Source organism: Babylonia areolata, chromosome 19 (genome assembly GCF_041734735.1).
Source record: "Babylonia areolata isolate BAREFJ2019XMU chromosome 19, ASM4173473v1, whole genome shotgun sequence".
NCBI classification, from domain to species: Eukaryota; Metazoa; Mollusca; class Gastropoda; order Neogastropoda; family Buccinidae; genus Babylonia; species Babylonia areolata.
The window spans coordinates 23,000,764-23,022,110 of record NC_134894.1 but is presented as its reverse complement, the minus strand read 5'-3'; the positions used below and the strand labels follow the sequence as shown (position 1 = coordinate 23,022,110).

Below are 21,347 nucleotides of genomic sequence, written 5' to 3'. Positions count from 1 at the left end.
TTTTTTTAATGATGGACGTTGTTGCAGTCTTTAATGCATACCGATTGCTTACACATGTCTGGGTTTTTTAATGCTCTAGTGTGTGTTGCATGTGACTGTTTCATCTACTCCTCTTTCAGGCGCTTTCTGTGTGTGTTTACATACAGCTGTTTGTTTCGATGTTGTTTGTTTTTCAGCCCTGATATGGCCCTGTATGGTCGACTGGGCTTGGAGCAACAGAAAGAAAGCATAGAAAGCATCGAAAGGGCATGAGATCGTTAATATCCAGCCTTCTGATCAAGCCCAGTTCATTGGAGAGTGGATAGAACACGGTTATCAGTGCCTCGATAGCGCAGTAGGTAGCGCGTCAGTCTCATAATCACTGAAAACAGAGCGATCTGAAGGTCGTGAGTTCGATCCTCACTCAGGGCAGGATTTTTTTTTTCTTTCACGCATTCGTTTTGCTCACCACTTCTTTCTCATAATTGCTTAATTATTGATTAGCTCAAATGGTCGGCAGCGACTCTGAAGACTTTGTTTTGTGATGTCCCTCCGTGGACGCTGTTGGACTTCTTGAAAGAAGTGAACATTTTAAATCAGATTTGAAGGTTTTAAACTATGGAAGGGTTTTTTTTACACTTTGAGTGGAAAACTTAAAGCGGTGACTTTTTTTTTTTTTTTTTTAACCCCTTGTAGGAGTTATTAACGTGGCGATAGCCTTGAGATGGCCTTAGTGGTCGGCGAGGCTCTAAGCACCATAATTTGATTTGATTTGACGAGGCTCTAAGCACCGTAATTTGATTTGATTTGATTTGGTCGGCAGCGAAGGACCCTTACGCCCTTCTTCAAAAGGAAAGCAGCAGTGAATCCCTTGAACTCGTTCTCTTGGTCACATTAAACAAACTTGCAAATTCCACGTGCTTACATCAGCTTTTATCTTATTTTTTCACATCACTCAAAGCTTCTTTCTTGTCCTTAGAGGTCTAAGTGTAACAACATACGACTGCATGGAGGAACAACGGACAACCTGTCAGTTCGGTGCGAACACGAGAAAACAACGTGTAATAACGAGTCTTGTATGATATAGCCTTTCGCCATAAGGGCAACGAGTAGGAAAAATAAACAACTGACTTTGTATGATGTATCTTAGGTTTCAGGGGCTAAAAGTCCGGTATATACTGGTACAAGTGGCTGTCATGACGAGTGTGTGAGGAGGTGATGTCCCAATTTTAGAATCTTGAATTATTGCACCATTTGGTTACATTTCCATGGTTTGTGGGACAGAAAAAGCAAGATAGTGATACTTTAGTGACTGAATTGGCATCAAAATTGGGTAAAATAACGTACAAAGTAAGTGTTGAAATCCAATGATAATGGGTTGCAACATCTACTGATGGTAGCATCGTTTCATACATGCATAAAAATTGCCGGTAAAATAGGTGCAGTAATTTGGGAAGCTAAAATTGGACTTTACCTGAGTGAGAAACGAGTCGGCTAAGATTTTGTATCCATACTTTGTTTTAGTCGGGGTCATAAATCAACAGTCTATTACACTTATATGAAAAATGCGGTACCATCGCACGAAATACAAGATACTAACCCAACTGAAACAAAAGAGAAACACACAAAAATTATCCAAAAAGAAGGCACTTTAAACAGCGAGGAAGAATAAAAAGTGAACTTCCTCCGCGCATGCATATGTCAAGTTCAAAGTCGACATATCCATCAAATCATCTACGTTTTTTTCTCTTCAGGACTTTGACGATAGACTGACTTTTAAAGTTCAGCCCTGAAATGGCCCCACTGCGGTCGCCTGGGTTTTAAAAGCAACACGATCTGACCTTTGGTTCCCTCATCTGTGTCTCTCCTGTACCTAAGTCGTGTGTAAACTGTCGGTTGACGATCTCCCCATCCCTTTTCATTGGCCACAACTTCTTTGCCAACACAGAACAGTTGTACCGTTCACCGTGAAACTGTCTTTATTATTATACGTGTTGGCACCCTGGAACACAACGCACACGCACACACACACACACACACACACACACACACAAATCCAACTTATTCCTTTAACAGTGAAGTTAAGAAATAATAATGACAAAATTCATGTTGAACGTGTATGTTACACATAGAGTGCAGTGCATGGAGGGGTGGTGGAATCTTATGGTAAAGAGATTCGGGGCAATAAGCCCAACCTGACCAAAACTGAAAATACAATTTCTCTTCTCGTCGAAAGCACCGCATTAACTCTCTCCATACGAACGGCGAAAGAGACGACGTTAACAGCGTTTCATCCAAATTACCATCACCATCAGCTGATGTGTTCCTTTCTCAGAAAGTGTGTTGAATGAAAAAAACAGACACTGGCATTAAAATTCCATCAGCGTGTGTTGTTTAACTGAAATCAGTGTGAAAGCAATCAAGTGCACGTGAAAATGTTACCTGACTTTTGTATTGCCTGTGTGTTGTGGTGTGTTTGCCCGGCTGTAGAGAGGAAGCGGTAAAAGTGTCATGGGTTTGCTGTGTCACATGATTTGGGGGTTGGTGTTGAAAACAATGCGTTTGTTATCTGGGCTGGATGAGATGGCCTTAGTGGTCGGCGAGGCTCTAAGCACCATAATTTCATTTCATCTGGGCTGGATTTGTCATTCATTGAAGTGTCCAAAATGCATAATGGCTACTTTAGGATTGAAACTTGCAAAGAAAATATATGACCTTGAACTTTATTGACCAGACAAATTTGTCATTGCTATAACCATATCTAAATGATGCATACAGTCACTCTCCAGACGCAGTCACCAATTTTGCTCAACATGCTACGAAAAATATTGTGAGGAAATTACCTTTATAACAGACATAAGTATATGATGCATTTTTCTTCCATAAAAAGTTGTTGTTTTTTTTTAAGATATCAACATCAGTTGGGCACGTTTATCACAAAAACAAGGTACTTCAGCTTTACAAAATCAAAATATCTCAATGCTTTTTGCATCAATTATGACAAACAATTAAAAAAAAAAAGTTTTTTTCCTTTGGTAACAGGATGGCCATGTTGCTGTAACAATACAGACACTGAATGCGCCATGAAATGTAATAATTGAAACAAAAGATACAGCTTAATACATACACTACTAATACTTCCTCTTCATGGTGAAAACTGTTGGGAAACGCTGTTAAAGAACACATTCAATGTGCATCACTGTCCGGGTTGCTTAAAACATAATGTATAATCTCTGCATAATGCAGTTCCCACCCCATTGATCTCTGCACCGCACGTCAATCGTGTGTGTGTGTGCGTGCGTACGTGTGTGTGTGTGTGCGCTAGTGCGCGTGTGCGTGCGTGTATATATATATATGTGTGTGTGTGTATGCAGACCTGCCGGACCTGATTCCCAACCTGCAGCGTCTAGCGGACTCTGTCCGTCTCCAGGACCGGGCGCTGTACTACCTGCAGTGTGCCCTGGAGGAGAACTGCCTCTCCTCCTCCGCCCATGTCATCCGCAACACCAGCAGAGGTGAGGGAGCTCTGGAGGGTAACGGAGCAAGCCGTGCCATTCAGCCACTGTCAGACAGATACATAGACACATGAGCATTCACAAGCAAACACTTAAACACACATATATACTCAGCGCATGTGCACACCACACGCACAAGTTAGCACTCACGCACGCATGTGCACACACACACACACACACACACACACACACAGGCATACACAAGCGAACACGCGCGCACAAACACACACACAAAGTGATATTCACGTTCACACACACACACACACACACACACAATGTATTTATTGAAAAATTGTAATTCTTTCTAATAAGACCTTCTTCTGAAGACCTTGCACTGTCCAGTTCTCCCAAGAGTTTCTTATCACTACGACTACTACTACTACAACAACTATTACTTATCACTATTATTATTACTAGTATTAGCGTTATTGTAATCATTGGTTGTTGTAGAAGTAGTATTGCTGTTATCATTCTTCTTCTTCTTCCTCTTCTCATTACGTTTCCCTTGCAGCTTGGCGCAACAACATGCGACGTCTGTTGCGGTTCTCTACCATCGTGCACAACCGAGGGGATGCTGATTTCAGGCCCAACGTGGCCAAGGGTCAGTGGGAATGGCACGCCTGTCACATGTAAGTGGGGGGATGGGGGTTGGGGGGGGGGGGGGGGCAGTGGGAATGGCACACCTGTCACATATAAGTGGGCGGATGGGTGCAGGAGGGGGGGCAGTGGGAATGGCACACCTGTCATATGTAAAGGGGGGGGGGGGGGGGCAGTGGGAATGGCATGCCTGTCACATGTAAGGGGGTGGGGGGCAGTGGGAATGGCACACCTGTCACATGTGGGGGGTTGGGGGGGGGGGCAGTGGGAATGGCACACCTGTCACATGTCAGTGGGGGGATGGGGGGGGAGGGGGACAGTGGGAATGGCACGCCTGTCACATGTATGGGGGGCGAGGGGGACAGTGGGAATGGGATGCCTGTCACATGTAAGTTGGGTGGTGGGGGTGGGGTGGGGGAGTGGGAATGGCACGCCTGTCACATGTAAGTGGGGGGATGGGGGGGGAGGGGGACAGTGGGAATGACACGCCTGTCACATGTAAGTTGGGTGGTGGGGGTGGGGTGGGGGAGTGGGAATGGCACGCCTGTCACATGTAAGTGGGGGGATGGGGGGGTGCAGTGGGAATGGCACACCTGTCACATATAAGTGGGGGGGATAGGGGCAGGAGGGGGGGCAGTGGGAATGGCACACCTGTCACATGTAAGTGGGGGGTGGGGGCGGGGCAGTGGGAATGGCACACCTGTCACATGTAAGTAGGGGTAGGGGGGGGCAGTGGGAATGGCACACCTGTCACATATAAGTGGGGGGGATAGGGGCAGGAGGGGGGGCAGTGGGAATGGCACACCTGTCACATGTAAGTGGGGGGTGGGGGCAGGAGGGGGGGCAGTGGGAATGGCACACCTGTCACATGTAAGTGGGGGGTGGGGGCAGGAGGGGGGCAGTGGGAATGGCACACCTGTCACATGTAAGTGGGGGGTGGGGGCAGGAGGGGGTGCAGTGGGAATGGCACACCGGTCACATGTAAGTGGGGGGAGGAGGCGGGGGGGGAGGGGGGGGGGGGGCAGTGGGAATGGCACACCTGTCACATGTAAGTGGGGGGAGGAGGCGGGGGGGGGGGGGGCAGTGGGAATGGCACACCTGTCACATGTAAGTGGGGGGATGGGGGCAGGTGGGGGGGCAGTGGGAATGGCACACCTGTCACATGTAAGTGGGGGGATGGGGGCAGGAGGGGGGGGCAGTGGGAATGGCACACCTGTCACATGTAAGTGGGGGGGATAGGGGCAGGAGGGGGGGCAGTGGGAATGGCACACCTGTCACATGTAAGTGGGGGGATGGGGGCAGGAGGGGGGGGGGCAGTGGGAATGGCACACCTGTCACATGTAAGTAGGGGCAGGAGGGGGGGCAGTGGGAATGGCACACCTGTCACATGTAAGTAGGGGCAGGAGGGGGGGCAGTGGGAATGGCACACCTGTCACATGTAAGTGGGGGGATGGGGGCAGGAGGGGGGGGGCAGTGGGAATGGCACACCTGTCACATGTAAGTGGGGGGATGGGGGCAGGAGGGGGGGCAGTGGGAATGGCACACCTGTCACATGTAAGTGGGGGGATGGGTGCAGGAGGGAGGGCAGTGGGAATGGCACACCTGTCACATCTTGTGTTGTGAGAGGTTGCTGTTGGGCGCAATTCAGCTGGGCTACCAAGGGATGTACCGTTAACTAATAGGGGAGAAGGGGCACAGTCCACTGATGTGTTCGCATCTCCATCTTGTGTATTATGTGTGTGTGTTTGTTGTGAAGAGGTGTTTGTGAATGTGTGAGTGGGGAAAAGGATGACACAGGCCTATTTGTATTTCATTTGTGTGTGTGTGTGTGTGTGTGTTAAGAGAGAAAGTGTGTGTGTGTGTGTGTGTGTTGAGAAGGTGAGGATGCCAGTGTGAATTAGAGCAACCCGCGCACTTGAATGTGTGCAGTGCATATTTAGTAAATTTCTCTTTCTTCTCTCTCTCTCTCTCTCTCATCTATGCATTCATCCATTCTCTCCCTCTCTTTCTCCTCTTCTCCCTCATTTGGCCTTTTTTTCCCCTCTCTGCCGTCCTCTCTCCGCCCCTTTCTTTCTCCATTCAATCCTTGACTCATTCCTTCATTCTTACCTTCATTCATTCATTCACCTCTGTCTCCATTTTCTTCCTTCTTTCAGTCTTATTTAATAGTATGTAAATGTGTATGAAATTTTTCATGTGTCGGTCACGTTCTTTCATGTCTTCTTCTTCATCGTGGGCTGCAACTCCCACATTCACTCGTATGTACATGAGTGGTCTTTTACGTGCATGACCGTTTTCACTCTGCCACGTAGACAGCCATACTCCGTTTTGGGGGGTTTGCATGTTTGGTATGTTCTTGTTTCCATAACCTACTGAACGCTGACACGGATTACAGGATCTTTAACGCGCGTATTTGATCTTCTGTTTGCTTATACACACGAAGGGGGTTCAGACACAAGCAGGTCTGCACATATGTTGACCCGGGAGATCAGAAAAATCTCCACCCTTTAGCCTCCAAGCGCCGTTACCGAGATTCGTACCCAGGACCCTCAAATTGAAAGTCCAGTGCTTTAACCTCTCGGCTATTGCGCCCATCCTTTCATGTCTTAATTCTTTCCTTCTTTCAGTGTCAGATGCACAGACTGTAAATAAACATATAAACAACTCCATTTTCTTCCTTCCATCTCCAACCAGGCATTACCACAGCATGGAGGTGTTCGCTCACTACGACATCCTGAGCGCCAACGGCACGCGGCTGGCGGAAGGGTCCAAGGCCAGCTTCTGTCTGGAAGATACCATGTGTGACAGGGGGGTGCGCAGGAAGTTCCAGTGTGTGGGCTTCGGTGATCAAGGTAAGATGGGTGGTGGTGATTGACCCGTCGGGGATCGTTAGGTCATTATTGTGATATTACATTTGTTGCTTTTGTGTTCGGTATGGGCGTTGATTGTGAGAAATTCTTGATGTGTCAGTCAGGTTGTTTTGTGTCTTTGTTCCAGCTCTGAGGCAGCACGCTGCAATTTTCACTGTGTTTGTTCATATGTGTGCGCGTGTTTGCGCGCACACAGTGTGCATATGTGTTGTTCTTTAAAAATCTAGATAGGTACACAGACGGACAGATAATATTGAAATGTATCGATCACATAAGGGAGATAGTTTTCAGGAAAATGGATCATTTGCAATGAAAATTAAAAAATTAAAGGTCTCTGTTTCAAAAATACGACAAACTTTGACAGGTAGTTGATGAGAAAACACACACTGACACACACACACGCACGCACACACGCTCACTCACTCACACACACAAACACACACGCAAGCAAGCACACAAGCAAGCAAGCACGCACACATGCACACATTAGTGGTACCGCACCCCTCTTCCCCGCCCGAAGATGATCAAACAAGGGAAATAACTATAGTGTGTTCAGTCCAGCTGTTGCTTATGCGAATTGTCTCCCTTCATTGGTTGTTACTATGTTGTGTCCGGAACACTTCTTTGTTGTGAACATGCACGTTTTACCAGAAAACGAATTAAAATTGTATACTATACATAAATGAATGGATAAACGAATTAGTTAAAAAAAAAAAAAAAAGACATACCAACAAATACAATAATGAATGAACAACCCCCGATAACGGAGTATGGCTGCCTACATGGCGGCGTAAAAAGAGTCATACATATAAAAGCCCACTCGTGTGTGTATGGGTGAACGTGGAAGTTGCAGCCCACGAATGAAGAAGAATGAATTATTTTTTTCATTATTAAAGAAAAAATTGAAACCATTACGTTTGTCTTTTCTTCCTGCTTTTATTAAAGGGAGGAAATTAACAAACATGCAGTATACAAAAAGGAGAACATTGCAAAGAGAAATTTGTGAGTATATCATAACACATAAAAAAGCTTAAGAATACTTACACAAATACTATTTAAATTACATGCACACACGCACACACACACACCGAGGAAGATAAAGCGACTGGGTAGGCAAGTTTAAGATATCAGGTCTTTTGAGTTCTGAATTGGTACATTTTTAATGCACCAAAAACTTGACATTGAGAATTTCCACAGTAAACCACCTGATCGTATCAGACTAGATTAAAAACAACAGTTGTGGATTCTGATTGCACTGGATCAGAAGTTCAGTGCCTAATGGATTCTGTCACATCACTGTGGGATACTGATACTGACTTTCAGTGGATTTATATGAATGATTGAATACTTAAATTGGTTGCTGCGTCACAGGTCTGTCGGTGAACTGCTCAGACAACTACCTGTGGGACATTGACTGTCAGTGGATTGACATCACCGACATTGACCCTGGCACCTACACCTTCCTGGTCAGTATGTGTGATGTGTGAGCATTAGTGGGAATGAGTGTGTGTGTGTGTGTGTGTGTGCATGTGTGAATGAGATTATGTTTGTGTGTGTGTGTGTGTCTGTGGGTATGTTTATATATGTATGTGTGTATGAGCTTGTGCAAAACAGGAGACAGTTCATGCATTGGCACGGAAGTTTGAGTGTTTGAATGTGTTGGCTGTGGTTTCTGTTTGAGATGCTATCATCCATTAGTTATTTTCCAAGGTGGCTGTCATTGAACTTTCCTTTTCTTAAGAAAAAATTAGGATGGCCAGCCTTGTGTTTTCATTTGCTGTTTGTTAACTTACTCCTGTGGAATCATTCAGATCTGTTGATTGTGTTTTTTGTTCATTTCCTACTCTTTTAACCCCTTCACTGCTTGAAGTTGAAATGGTAATTTTTTATGGGGGGTGGTATGTTTCCAGTGGTGCAATTGACAGTGCTGAACAAAACATCGATGAGACGATAAAAAGAAGCTGCGTGTGCAGCTTGCACTTAGTGCATGTAGAATAGTCCACCGCAACAAAATGGTTGTCCCTGGCAAAGTTCTGTGGGAAAATAAAATCCACTTTGATAGAAAAACAAATAGAATTGCAGGTAGAAAAAGGTACCCCCGAAATGGGTGGTGCTCTCAACGTAGCAATGCGCTCTCCCTGGGGAGAGCAACCAGAATTTCACACAGAGAAATCTGTTGTGACAAAAGAGTAGTAACACAATGCTGCTTCTTCGTTTGTGGGCTGCAACTCCCACATTCGCTCGTATGTACACGAGTGGGCTTTTGTGTGTATGACCGTTTTTACCCCGCCATGTAGGCAGCCATACTCCATTTTCGGTGGTTAAAACAATAAAACACTTGTCAGCAGTAGCCAGAGGGTGACTGATTGTTGTCCTTGTCTCCAGATGGAGATCAACCCGTCCCTGATGGTGGCAGAAAAAGACTTTGAGAACAATGTGGCCCGCTGCGACCTGTGGTACTCGGGCTATTTTGCCAAGTTCATCAACTGCCGTCTCGAAAGTCTTCTGGACTACAGGAGATAACCGCTGCCGTTGTTGTGTTCACCTGTTGGTTAACTTGTTGCTTGTAATTAATTGATTAATTTGTATGTTGTAATTTTGCTAGAAATGGTGTTGCTTCTAAAAGGGTGCTAGTGAAGAATGAGTGAGAATAGACAAGTCAGTTGTTTCACTTCTTTGAGCGACCTGTTGCTTTGTAATTAATTGTATGTTGTAATTTTGCTAGAACTGTTATTACTTAAGAGTGCTAGTGGAGAATGAGTGTGAATTTGTAAGTTTGTTAGGGTTTTTTCTTTATATTCACTGCCACCTGGCTGTCCATGGATGCTTAAACCTGTGCAGACCAAATGACTTTGATGTCCAGGTCTTTATCTTTTGATGATAAATATGATAATAAAGCAGAAGATATTAAACATCCATACTGTGTCTTTGCATATTAAACATCCATACTGTTGTCTTTGGCAGAAGAAAAGAAGTTTATGGAGAGGTAGATTAAAATGTTTGACATAACCACAAATTGTCACTGACATGCTCGCAGTAAGTGAACATCTTATCCAATTCTTGCACTAATAAATTAAAAAAAAAAAATAATAATAATAAGAAAGTAAATGAATAAATAAATATAAAACCCTACAATTACAACAGAATTCTTGATACATGATGCTTATGCATATTATATCTTTTCATGTCATCAGGAATGTAGCATAGAAGGTACAGATTAATTAATGTGTCAAGGATAAATATAGATTGCTAGGATTCTCTTTTTGTGTGTTTGTTTTGTCTTGTTTGCTTGTTTTTATTGTTGTTTTTATATGGATGGCTAGGCTGTTTCATGGTTTCTTTTCAAGTATTTTTTCATGGATTAGGTAAGGTGGATGACTGAGATTTATATTATTACAGTTCATACTGGTATTCAGGTTTTAAGGAGGATTACACTTTAGATGTATAGATATTGCTTACTGTATGTGCTTACTGGTCACAATATATGCAAATGTAGAATAGGAAGATTATAAACAAATATTTTGTATGTGTTATATTTCTCTTTCTTTCCTTTTTTTGTATTGTGTTTATCTTTCATGTTCTTTGTTTTATTTTACTTTTATTTTGTTTTATTGACCCGGTTATAGTGCTTTTGTTCTACTTTATTTTTTCACTTATTTTTATTTGTCGGTGTTATTCTTTTCTTCATTTTATTATTTTTCTGTTCATTGGTTTTATTGTTACACATTTATATGTGATTTTTATTACACGTTTATGTACACATATAATTTATTGTTGTTACATTTTATGTCTGTTTAGTTTATTAATTGACAGTTATTTACTTGTTTATCTGTTGATTTATTCATTTGATTTATTACGATTGTTTATGTTGCTGATTTATTAACTTTTTTTTTTTTTTTAAACATTTCTGATTACATGGGCCTGTCTTTGGAGTTTCGAAAGCAGGTGCAATTTTGTATGTCTCTCCCTGTCTCTCTCTCACTGTCTCTCTCTCAGTTTTTCTGTCCCATCTTGTGTTTGTGTCACTGTCTCTCTGTCTGTCTTGTCTGTGTCTCTCATAAAGTTCCAGTCACCATTGTTTGCAGATTGCATAATTATACTGAACTTCTTTCTTCAAGCATGTGAGATTTTCTGTGCCTCATTTTTCAGTAGTGCCCTGTTACGTTGGGTTTTTGTTTTTGTTTTGTTTTGTTATTTTGTACATAAAACAGATATTTGATATGTTGCACCCAAATTTTGCTGCAGTCTCTTTCTTTGCAATGTTATTTCATAGGGCTGTTATGTATTTGAATATATGACTTCTTCTGTGCACCTTTTTATTTTTGTACATAGGATAGATGTTTTGATATGTTGCAATCAGAGTAATATGTTATAGTGGTTTTCTTTGTTGATATTATTGCATAAGACTTTTAAGGATATGAATGTCTTCTGTACATCATTTTTCAGTTGGCCTTAATATTTTGGCACGTAAAATAGATATTTAATATGTTGCACTCAAATTACTCTATAATTTTTCTATGTTATTATTTTTTACTCATTGTGATAGTTACTAATGGTGCTCATGCTCAGTAGAAGAGAGAGAGAAGTTTAGATACTGTAATATGATATGGTCTGCAGAGTTGCTTTACATGAGAAAAGAGTAATCCACAGTTGATCAGTGTTGCGGATGTGTTTATGTGTATGAGTGCAGTTTCCTCTGTCCTGTTCTCTATCTGTTTCTCAAGATGGTTTATTGATAAGGAGCCAAGGCCAATACATGAAAAACCCATCGTGAATTTCAGAATCTCTGTGTCTCTCGGTCTCTGTCTGTCTGTCTGTCTTTCTTGCTCACTCTTTCTTCCTCCCCCTCTCTCTGTGTCTTCCTTCCTCTCTCTCTCCTTCCCCTTTTTTCCCCATCCATTATCTCCCGCCCCCCCCCCCCACCCCCCCAACCTTTTTCATCACCCATTCTTTCTCTCCCCCCTTCCCTAACTCTCTTGCTGGCTCTCTCCCACTCCCACACCCCATTCTCTCCTCCTTCCCCCCTCTATCCTTTACCCCACTTCATTTCTCTGTATCTAAAATATTGCTTTTTACCTGTCCATTAATCAGTAGCTCTCTCTCTCTCTCCTTTTAAACCCTTCTCATTGTCTCTCTGTCTGCTTGTATGCATTTCTCTGCCCATCTTTATCAATTTTTCTTCATCGTTCGTGGGCTGCAACTCCCACGTTCACTCGTATGTACACGGGTGGGCTTTTACGTGTATGACCGTTTTTACCCCGCCATGTACGTAGCCATGCATTGTTTTCGGGGATGTGCATGCTGGGTATGGTCTTGTTTCCATAACCCACCGAACGCAGATATAGATAACAGGATCTATAATGTGCGTATTTGATCTGCTTACGTATACACACGAAGAGGGTTCAGGCGCAAGCAGGTCTGCACATATGTTGACCTGAAAGGTTGGAAAAATCTCCACCCTTTACATACCAGGCGCCGTTACCGAGATTCGAACCCGGGACCCTCAGATTGAAAGTCCAGTGCTTTTAACCGCTCGGCTATTGCGCCCGTCTCTATCAAGTCAAAACAGTCTTTATTGAACGTAAAAGAGGGTACCGGTTTTTTTTTCGCATTCTGCCCTCAGAAAAAAAAAACAAAAAAACGAAAAGAAAATAGAAGTAATGAAGAAGGGAGGTGGTAGACCATGCATAGCATGAAAAATCCAGCACGATAGGTCACACAAATTGTTTGGGGGAAAACAATACACGGACAAATAGCAAATGAACATACATATATACATGATGTCGACATTATTATTACACACGAAAGCAGCATCTTTACATCCTGATTACAACTGAAAAAATATTCTGGAAAGGAGACAGGGTGAGAACGAGAGCGAGACTGAAGAGAGAGAGAGACATCTCTATGTGTGTGTGTTGATGAGTTTAACTCTCTCCATACGAATGGCGAAAGAGACGACGTTAACAGCGTTTCACCCCAATTACCACCATCAAAATATTGCAAGTGGAAGGCTCTCATACTGAAGAGGTGAATGTTGACAAAGAATACCACAATTCTGACGACGGAATCTAAAGGTTGGGTCATTGAGACACCCACTGGACATCCGAGGGGTCTGTGTAGAGGAGAAGAGAGGACTGGCCGTACTGAGTGAGTTAACAAGAACAAGAAGAGAGCACATATGTGTACACAAACAACACACGCCAGTATCACTATCAGCCGAGGGCATCAAGGAAAGGTCTTGCCTCTTGACTCGAGGCGTGGAGTTTCTTTCTCTTCAAAGCCGCGGCCCCCAGCTCATCTCTTCACTGATCTGCCGTTGCGCCGGAACAACAAAGGGAGCGCCTAGAAGAGATATTTGAATATTTTATTATCTTTTTTTCAGTGTTCTCCGTGAGTGGTAATTTGTTACCCCTGTTCACGCGCGCCGGCGGAGTGTACTAGGTGGTGTTTTTTTTTTGTTTTTGTTTTTTTCAGGCCTGTGAAAAACATGTCAGGCGACATAATTGTACCATATTTATGCGTGAATGAGCGCGTTAATAATCAGTAAAATACTGTATTCTCAGTCTCCACACTCCACAAAAAGCGTGAGCACTCTCACAGTCTCGGGTTTCAAATTACTTTTTGAAACTCTAATGTTCTTCGTCAGAGGAACAATTACTCAATCACCACACTCGTGAAAGCTACACATAGACAGAGAAAAACAAAATAAAATCCAATTACAGATGGTGCTTATCAATAAAATAAATGGTGCTCTTTACCATTCCGTTCTCGTTGACTGGTTCCAGAAGTTTCCGCCCCGCGAAAGAGAATCGATGTTAAAGGGAGATAAGCATAATAGGTTTCCCGTAAGAGCAAAGCTAGGGTTGTGTCCCTTATACCGACCAGGTATTGTCCATCGACAGCGAGAGGAAAATTCTTCGCGTGTGTGTGTGTGTGTGTGTGTGTGCGGTGTGTGTGTGTGTGTGTGTGTGTGTGTGTGTGTGTGTTTGTTTTCAGTTTCAAGGATGTATGTGTGCGTGCGGACTGATCTTTATACGTTATTACACATCTGCTGTATATATTCAAGAAAGGGGCTGGTGAATCCTCGGGGACTGGAGTTTCAAACATCGACTGGTGTTTGTATTTGTATTTCTTTTTACCACATCAGATTTCTCTGTGTGAAATTCGGGCTGCTCTCCCCATGGAGAGCGTGTCGCTACACTACTGCGCCACCCATTTTTTGTATTTTTTCCTGCGTGCAGTTTTATTTGTTTTTTTCCTATCGAAGTGGATTTTTCTACAGAATTTTGCCAGGAACAGCCCTTTGTTGCCGTGGGTTCTTTTACGTGCGCTAAGTGCATGCTGCACACGGGACCTCGGTTTATTGTCTCATCCGAATGACTAGCGTCCAGACCACCACTCAAGGACTAGTGGAGGGGTGATAATTATGCACACACACACACACACACACACACACACACACACATATCGATGCAGCTAAATACAGAGAGAGACACCCTGCACGATGCTCTTTGATCTGGAATCTCTTAAACCATTCTGACCTGCTGAGTCTCGGTGACAACAAAGAGATCAGCACTCGAGGCGTATTCGCTACACCTTGCGTGCTTACATTCAAGAGGTGCACCTGGTTTTCATTAAAGAACAAAACTAATGCACTCCCAGAAGCGAGGAAGAAAGTCCAAACAAACAACACATAACAGCGGTGACTGACAACACCGACGGATTTGCACGTGCAGTCTTATCTCAGAGAGGTGACAAAAGTCCAATTACAGAACAGCGGTGACTGACAACACTGACGGATTTGCACGTGCAGTCTTATCTCAGAGAGGTGACAAAAGTCTAATTACAGAACAGCGGTGACTGACAAACTGACGGATTTGCACGTGCAGTCTTATCTCAGAGAGGTGACAAAAGTCCAATTACAGAACAGCGGTGACTGACAACACTGACGGATTTGCACGTGCAGTCTTATCTCAGAGAGGTGACAAAAGTCCAATTACAGAACAGCGGTGACTGACAACACTGACGGATTTGCACGTGCAGTCTTATCTCAGAGAGGTGACAAAAGTCTAATTACAGAACAGCGGTGACTGACAAACTGACGGATTTGCACGTGCAGTCTTATCTCAGAGAGGTGACAAAAGTCCAATTACAGAACAGCGGTGACTGACAACACTGACGGATTTGCACGTGCAGTCTTATCTCAGAGAGGTGACAAAAGTCTAATTACAGAACAGCGGTGACTGACAAACTGACGGATTTGCACGTGCAGTCTTATCTCAGAGAGGTGACAAAAGTCCAATTACAGAACAGCGGTGACTGACAACACTGACGGATTTGCACGTGCAGTCTTATCTCAGAGAGGTGACAAAAGTCCAATTACAGAACAGCGGTGACTGACAACACTGACGGATTTGCACGTGCAGTCTTATCTCAGAGAGGTGACAAAAGTCTAATTACAGAACAGCGGTGACTGACAAACTGACGGATTTGCACGTGCAGTCTTATCTCAGAGAGGTGACAAAAGTCCAATTACAGAACAGCGGTGACTGACAACACTGACGGATTTGCACGTGCAGTCTTATCTCAGAGAGGTGACAAAAGTCCAATTACAGAACAGCGGTGACTGACAACACTGACGGATTTGCACGTGCAGTCTTATCTCAGAGAGGTGACAAAAGTCTAATTACAGAACAGCGGTGACTGACAAACTGACGGATTTGCACGTGCAGTCTTATCTCAGAGAGGTGACAAAAGTCCAATTACAGAACAGCGGTGACTGACAACACTGACGGATTTGCACGTGCAGTCTTATCTCAGAGAGGTGACAAAAGTCTAATTACAGAACAGCGGTGACTGACAAACTGACGGATTTGCACGTGCAGTCTTATCTCAGAGAGGTGACAAAAGTCCAATTACAGAACAGCGGTGACTGACAACACTGACGGATTTGCACGTGCAGTCTTATCTCAGAGAGGTGACAAAAGTCCAATTACAGAACAGCGGTGACTGACAACACTGACGGATTTGCACGTGCAGTCTTATCTCAGAGAGGTGACAAAAGTCTAATTACAGAACAGCGGTGACTGACAAACTGACGGATTTGCACGTGCAGTCTTATCTCAGAGAGGTGACAAAAGTCCAATTACAGAACAGCGGTGACTGACAACACTGACGGATTTGCACGTGCAGTCTTATCTCAGAGAGGTGACAAAAGTCCAATTACAGAACAGCGGTGACTGACAACACTGACGGATTTGCACGTGCAGTCTTATCTCAGAGAGGTGACAAAAGTCCAATTACAGAACAGCGGTGACTGACAACACTGACGGATTTGCACGTGCAGTCTTATCTCAGAGAGGTGACAAAAGTCCAATTACAGAACAGCGGTGACTGACAAACTGACGGATTACAAGTTCAGTCTTATCTCAGAGAGGTGACAGACCCCTTCTCTGACAAGCGCAGTGGTAGTGGTCAGCAGCCTGAGCAGCCGAGGGGTTAATTATTCACACCGTACTCGCACACAACAGGCGTCACTGTTGGCTGACCAGATCCAGGTATAATTAAACGGTAACTGCGCCACTTGTGTCTTGATACTGAAAGACCCTTGGGAGAGAGGTGGGGAAGCGAGAGGGTGACGACACTAACCCCCCCCCCCTCCACTCCACCCTGCCCCCTTCTCTTCCACCCTATCCCCCCGCGGCTCCCGTGATTTTCTCTGGCATCGGCGGCCCCCATCTTTCTTCTTTCATCCCACCATGTGTGTGAGGTGGGGGTGTGGTGGGGTGGGGGGGATGGGTTGGGGAGCAAGTCCAGTAGAGTTCATGGGGGGTTGTTATCAGTTTTAAAGATAAAGCGAGAGAGAGAGAGGGGGGTGAGTGGGAGGTGGATGGGAGGGGATAGTAGTAGCAGTGGCTTCGTGTAGTGGGAGGGTGGGTTTGGATGGGTGACGAGTCCATTTCGATTCCGCTGACCATCAGTTAGCACACACACACACACACACACACACACACACACACGCACGCACGCGCGCGCGCGAGAGAGAGAGAGAGAGAGAGAGAGGGAGGGGAGACTGGTGGTTATCTGTTCACAAACGAGAGTTGCTGATGTTTACGGTTAAGGTGCTATCTCAGTTGTTTACACGAGCAGTTCAATCTGTGGCTGGTTATTCTGTCTCTGTCGCTGCTTGTGTCTTCATCTGTCTGTCTGTCTGTCTGTCTCTGTCTCTGTCCCTGCCTCTCCATCTGTCTCTGATGCTCTCTTTTCTCGTTCTCCTTTCAGTGTGCAGTGCTGTGAATGTGAATCTATTGTCCATGAGTCCGCGATTCATACTGTGTATATTCTTTGTTGGTGTGTGATTGCCCCGATTTTCTTGCTTTTTTTCTTTTTCTTTCGAGGGTTGGATGAAAAAGAAATTGCCTTTTTCATCTTTTTTATTATCATTATTATCCTGATGAAATAGAATATAATAGAATATGTCTTTATTACCAAGTGTACCGGGGTCACAAGGAATATTGGGGTGGGGGGCGAGGGGCTGCGGCGGGGGGGGGGGGGGGGGGGGGGTAGTACATAACAAGGTACGAACATAAATCGAAAATCATATACAAACACAGATACAGTAGAATACACACAAGTGCATATCAATATAAAAACTTGTGCATATTCACACATGCACGCACTGCACACACACACACGCACATGCATGCACGCGCGCGCGCACACACACACATACACAAACTCACACACACACACACATGCACGCACACACACACACACACACTCACACACATACACAAACTCTCTCTCTCTCTCTCTCTCACACACACACACACACTCACACACATACAAACTCTCTCTCACACACACACACACACACACACACACACACACACACACACACACACACGTACGTACGTACGTACGTACATTTGAACAGAAACTGCATATTACATGTGGATGGGACTGATAGAGTTAATTCATTTCAAATCGCTTCTATCTCCCTCCCTCTCTCTCTTCGTGCCCAGTGAACAACCCCCCCCCCTCCTCCCCTCTTTTCTCTCTGTCCAGTGAACCTCCTTTCTCTCTCTCTCTCTCTCTCTCGCTCTCTCTCTGTGTCTGTGCAGTGACCGTTCATCTCTCTCTCCATCTCCTCCTGACCAGCGACTCTCTCTCTCTCCTTCTCTCTCCCTTTCTCTCTCTCCTTCTCTCTCTCTCTCTCTCTGTTCTCAAATCAGTCCTCACTCCTCACAGCCTACGACAGGACTATCAGCACTTCAGGGGATGGTACAGAAGGATCAGGGTTCATTAGAGGTGCCAACAGTTTAGCGGAAAGAAAGAGAGCTTTGTCAATCTTGCAGTGGGTGAAAGATCGGGAGTTGGGTGGGGAGAGAGATTTGAGGTGGGGGGCAACAGGTTAGCCAATGGAATGACTCCCCCCCCCTACCCCCAGCCCCCCAACCCCGCAACCCCCACCCCCGAGCCCCCCGCTGGACTGGCAGGTGTGTAGAATAGAAGTATCTGCTCTTGGACTCTGGTGATATGCCTTGCCCTGCCCTGGTGATTGAAAATTAACCCTTTGACTGCTGCCGCCATGTATGCTTCGTGAGTGAAGAACTGTCGACCTTGAGACAGACAGACTGACCTTACATACAGATTAGGGTGTCAGTAACCATTATTGATTTTGACTTCTTCCTTTTTTTGGGGGAATACGTTACTTTTCGTCCAGCAAAATCAACAGTTCAAGAGATCTACACAAAAAGCAGTTATTACGTTTTGAAAATCCAGGCTACGCTGATTCTCTTTTCACCAGTGCTTAACTCACTCAGTACGGCCAGTCCTCTCTTCTCCTCTACACAGACCCCTCGGATGTCCAGTGGGTGTCTGAATGACCCAACATTTAGCTTCTGTCGTCAGAATTGTGGTATCTTTGTCAACATTCACCTCTTCAGTATAAGAGCCTTCCTCTTGCAATATTTTGATGCTGGTAATTGGGGTGAAACGCTGTTAACGTCTTCTCTTTCGCCGTTCGTATGGTGAGAGTTAATAGTAAAGGGGTTAATGGTGTGCATGGTGGTGAGCGGTTGCTTTGAGGTGCTTGCTTTATTCTGAACGAGGCCATACGGTTCTGCCAGTGTCAGCTCTGCCCCACCCCCACCCCCACCTCCCTTTCTATTTAGTTTTGTGACAAGCAACAATTGACAAAGTACATGTCAGTTTCAGTTTCAAGGTGTCATTGACATTACAATTATTGCTATTCGAATTATGATGTATATCGTTATTTTTGTCTATATTTTGTTTTATTTATGCCTTTATATATTTGTTTTATTGTATTTTGTTTTATTTTTCCTTTCTGTTTTTTTTCTTCTTTTCTTGACTAATTTATCATTATAGTCCAGTCATTAAATCATTTATTTTTCCGTTTATCTACTTATTCATTTCTTTATTCTACTTCATTTTTATTTTGTTTCATTTTCTCTCAAGGCCTGACCAAGTACGTTGGGCCACAGTGCTGGTCAGTCTGCTTTGCAGATGTGGTGTAGCGAATATAAACTGGCCTGAACTGTCAAAGCGTGCGCTCTCATCCATATACTCAAAACTCACCTTTTCCCTCAGCAATAAGTTCAATTGTGGCAGGTCCACTTTCTTTGCGTTAGCTGTGCTTGACTATGTGTGTATACATATGTATGTGTACATAACTACATGCATGTAAATGAATGTGTATTGTGTGTGCGTGTGCGTGTGTTTATGTAAGTTTGTGCCTGCCTATGTGTGCGTATGTGTTAGGGTAGCTGTTGGATATACATGTATGTTAAAATGTATGTATGCAGCGTGTGTGTGTGTGTGTGTGTGTGTGTGTGTGTGTGTGTGTGTGTGTGTGCGTGTGCGTGTGCGTGTGTGTGGTCACATTTTGGTGTGTGTATGTAACATAGATATGATGTTTTATGTTAACAAAAGCGTTTTTGTAAAGCACCTAGAGCAGATTTCTGGATAGTGTGCTATATAAGTATCCATTATTATTATTATTATTATTATTATTATATACTCCATATCATATCAGCCTTGGGGAAAGGGGGTGGGGGGTGGGGTAAGCAGACGCCTATCCTTTGCATTCATAAACTCAGCAGTCTCTGGTCAAGACCTTGAGAGCCTAATAATATAGCTTTATGTAACCATCGACATAAAAGTGAAATAAGATGCTTAAACTAAAAAAAACAGATATATGAATTCATTAAAACATAAAACAAAGTGAAAGATACGCTGTATGAAGGCCGTTTTTTCTTTTTTTTTCTTTCTAGTTAATGATTATTTGTTTGATTATTTGTATTTGTTTGATTATTTGTTTATCTATTTTTGCCATCTTTTGTCCAACTTCAGTTTTTCATCCCGGTCAAGTCCGTTTTCTATATGAATTCATTTATACATTATGTATTAATTCATTCATTTGCTTATTCGTTATTGATTTATCTAAATACCTCAAGTACATGAGCCACCTGAAAAGATTATTGGAAAAGCTGGCAAGAATGACTGCAACATACAGTGCGGAAAATGAATTATTTCCCTTGCATTTTCTTTGCTTGTTTCTAAAAACAACAACAACAAGCAAACAAAGAAACAAAACACAACATAAAAAGAACTTACTCTGAATAGGTATTGAACCTTCTTTTTAGTTAGTTAATTAGTTGAATGTATATAAAAAAAAAATAAAAAAAAATTCATTGAAATGAAACCCTTTGAAATTAAACATGATAAATGTAAAATGTGCTTAAAATCAATCTTGACAGACCGATTACTTTTCTTTTCTCCAATATGATTGGTCTTGGTTGGAGGAGAAAAAAAAACAACAACAAAAAAACAGAGTGAAGCAGTGGGCGACTTGTCTTGTCTTTTCTTTTCTTTTCTTTTCTTCAGAACGTTAAAACAGGAATGTACATGAATGCAGACACTTTTGGTTCTTCTTTTGCCTCCCTTCAAAAACGTGCCTGTGACTTGTATCGTGACAATACCCGTGGAAATTGTATGTGTACAGAAAATTCATCGTTTGTGGAACACACACACGCACCACACACACACACACGTCGGCTCTAAAGATCCAGTCACAAATGGGTGAAGTTACTCCTCTTCAAATTTTATTGAGTCTGAGCAACCTCTCTCTCTCTCTCTCTCTCTCTCTCTCTCTCTCACACACACACACACACACACACATACACACGCAGAGTGCAAGAAGCCAAGCACATTAAAAAAGAAGTCTGAGGACACACACACACACACACACCACACACCTCTACACACACACACACACACCTCTTCCCACTTTCCCCCCCTCCCACACACACACACACACATACTAGTATAGCCCGCCCAGAAGAGAACTATCAACTAACTACCG

At 43.7% G+C, this 21,347-nt stretch overlaps 1 protein-coding gene and 1 non-coding gene across 4 annotated transcripts in view; both read left to right on the top strand.

Annotated features, from left to right (window-relative positions):
* LOC143293544 (uncharacterized) overlaps positions 1–11,613 on the top strand; it is a 98,753-nt gene extending 87,140 nt beyond the window's left edge. For all 3 annotated transcript variants that reach the window (XM_076604471.1, XM_076604469.1, XM_076604472.1), the window contains exons 6-10: positions 3,354–3,494; positions 4,006–4,123; positions 6,786–6,943; positions 8,333–8,427; positions 9,347–11,613. In XM_076604471.1, the coding sequence (XP_076460586.1) occupies positions 3,354–3,494; positions 4,006–4,123; positions 6,786–6,943; positions 8,333–8,427; positions 9,347–9,484 (650 nt within the window). In that variant the 3' untranslated portion in view covers positions 9,485–11,613. The remainder of the gene's footprint in view (positions 1–3,353; positions 3,495–4,005; positions 4,124–6,785; positions 6,944–8,332; positions 8,428–9,346) is intronic.
* On the top strand, positions 321–411 carry Trnam-cau (transfer RNA methionine (anticodon CAU)). Its single transcript is given in 2 exon segments — positions 321–357; positions 376–411. It is a non-coding gene; the product is annotated as a tRNA-Met (tRNA).
* Positions 11,614–21,347: the final 9,734 nt, after the last annotated feature.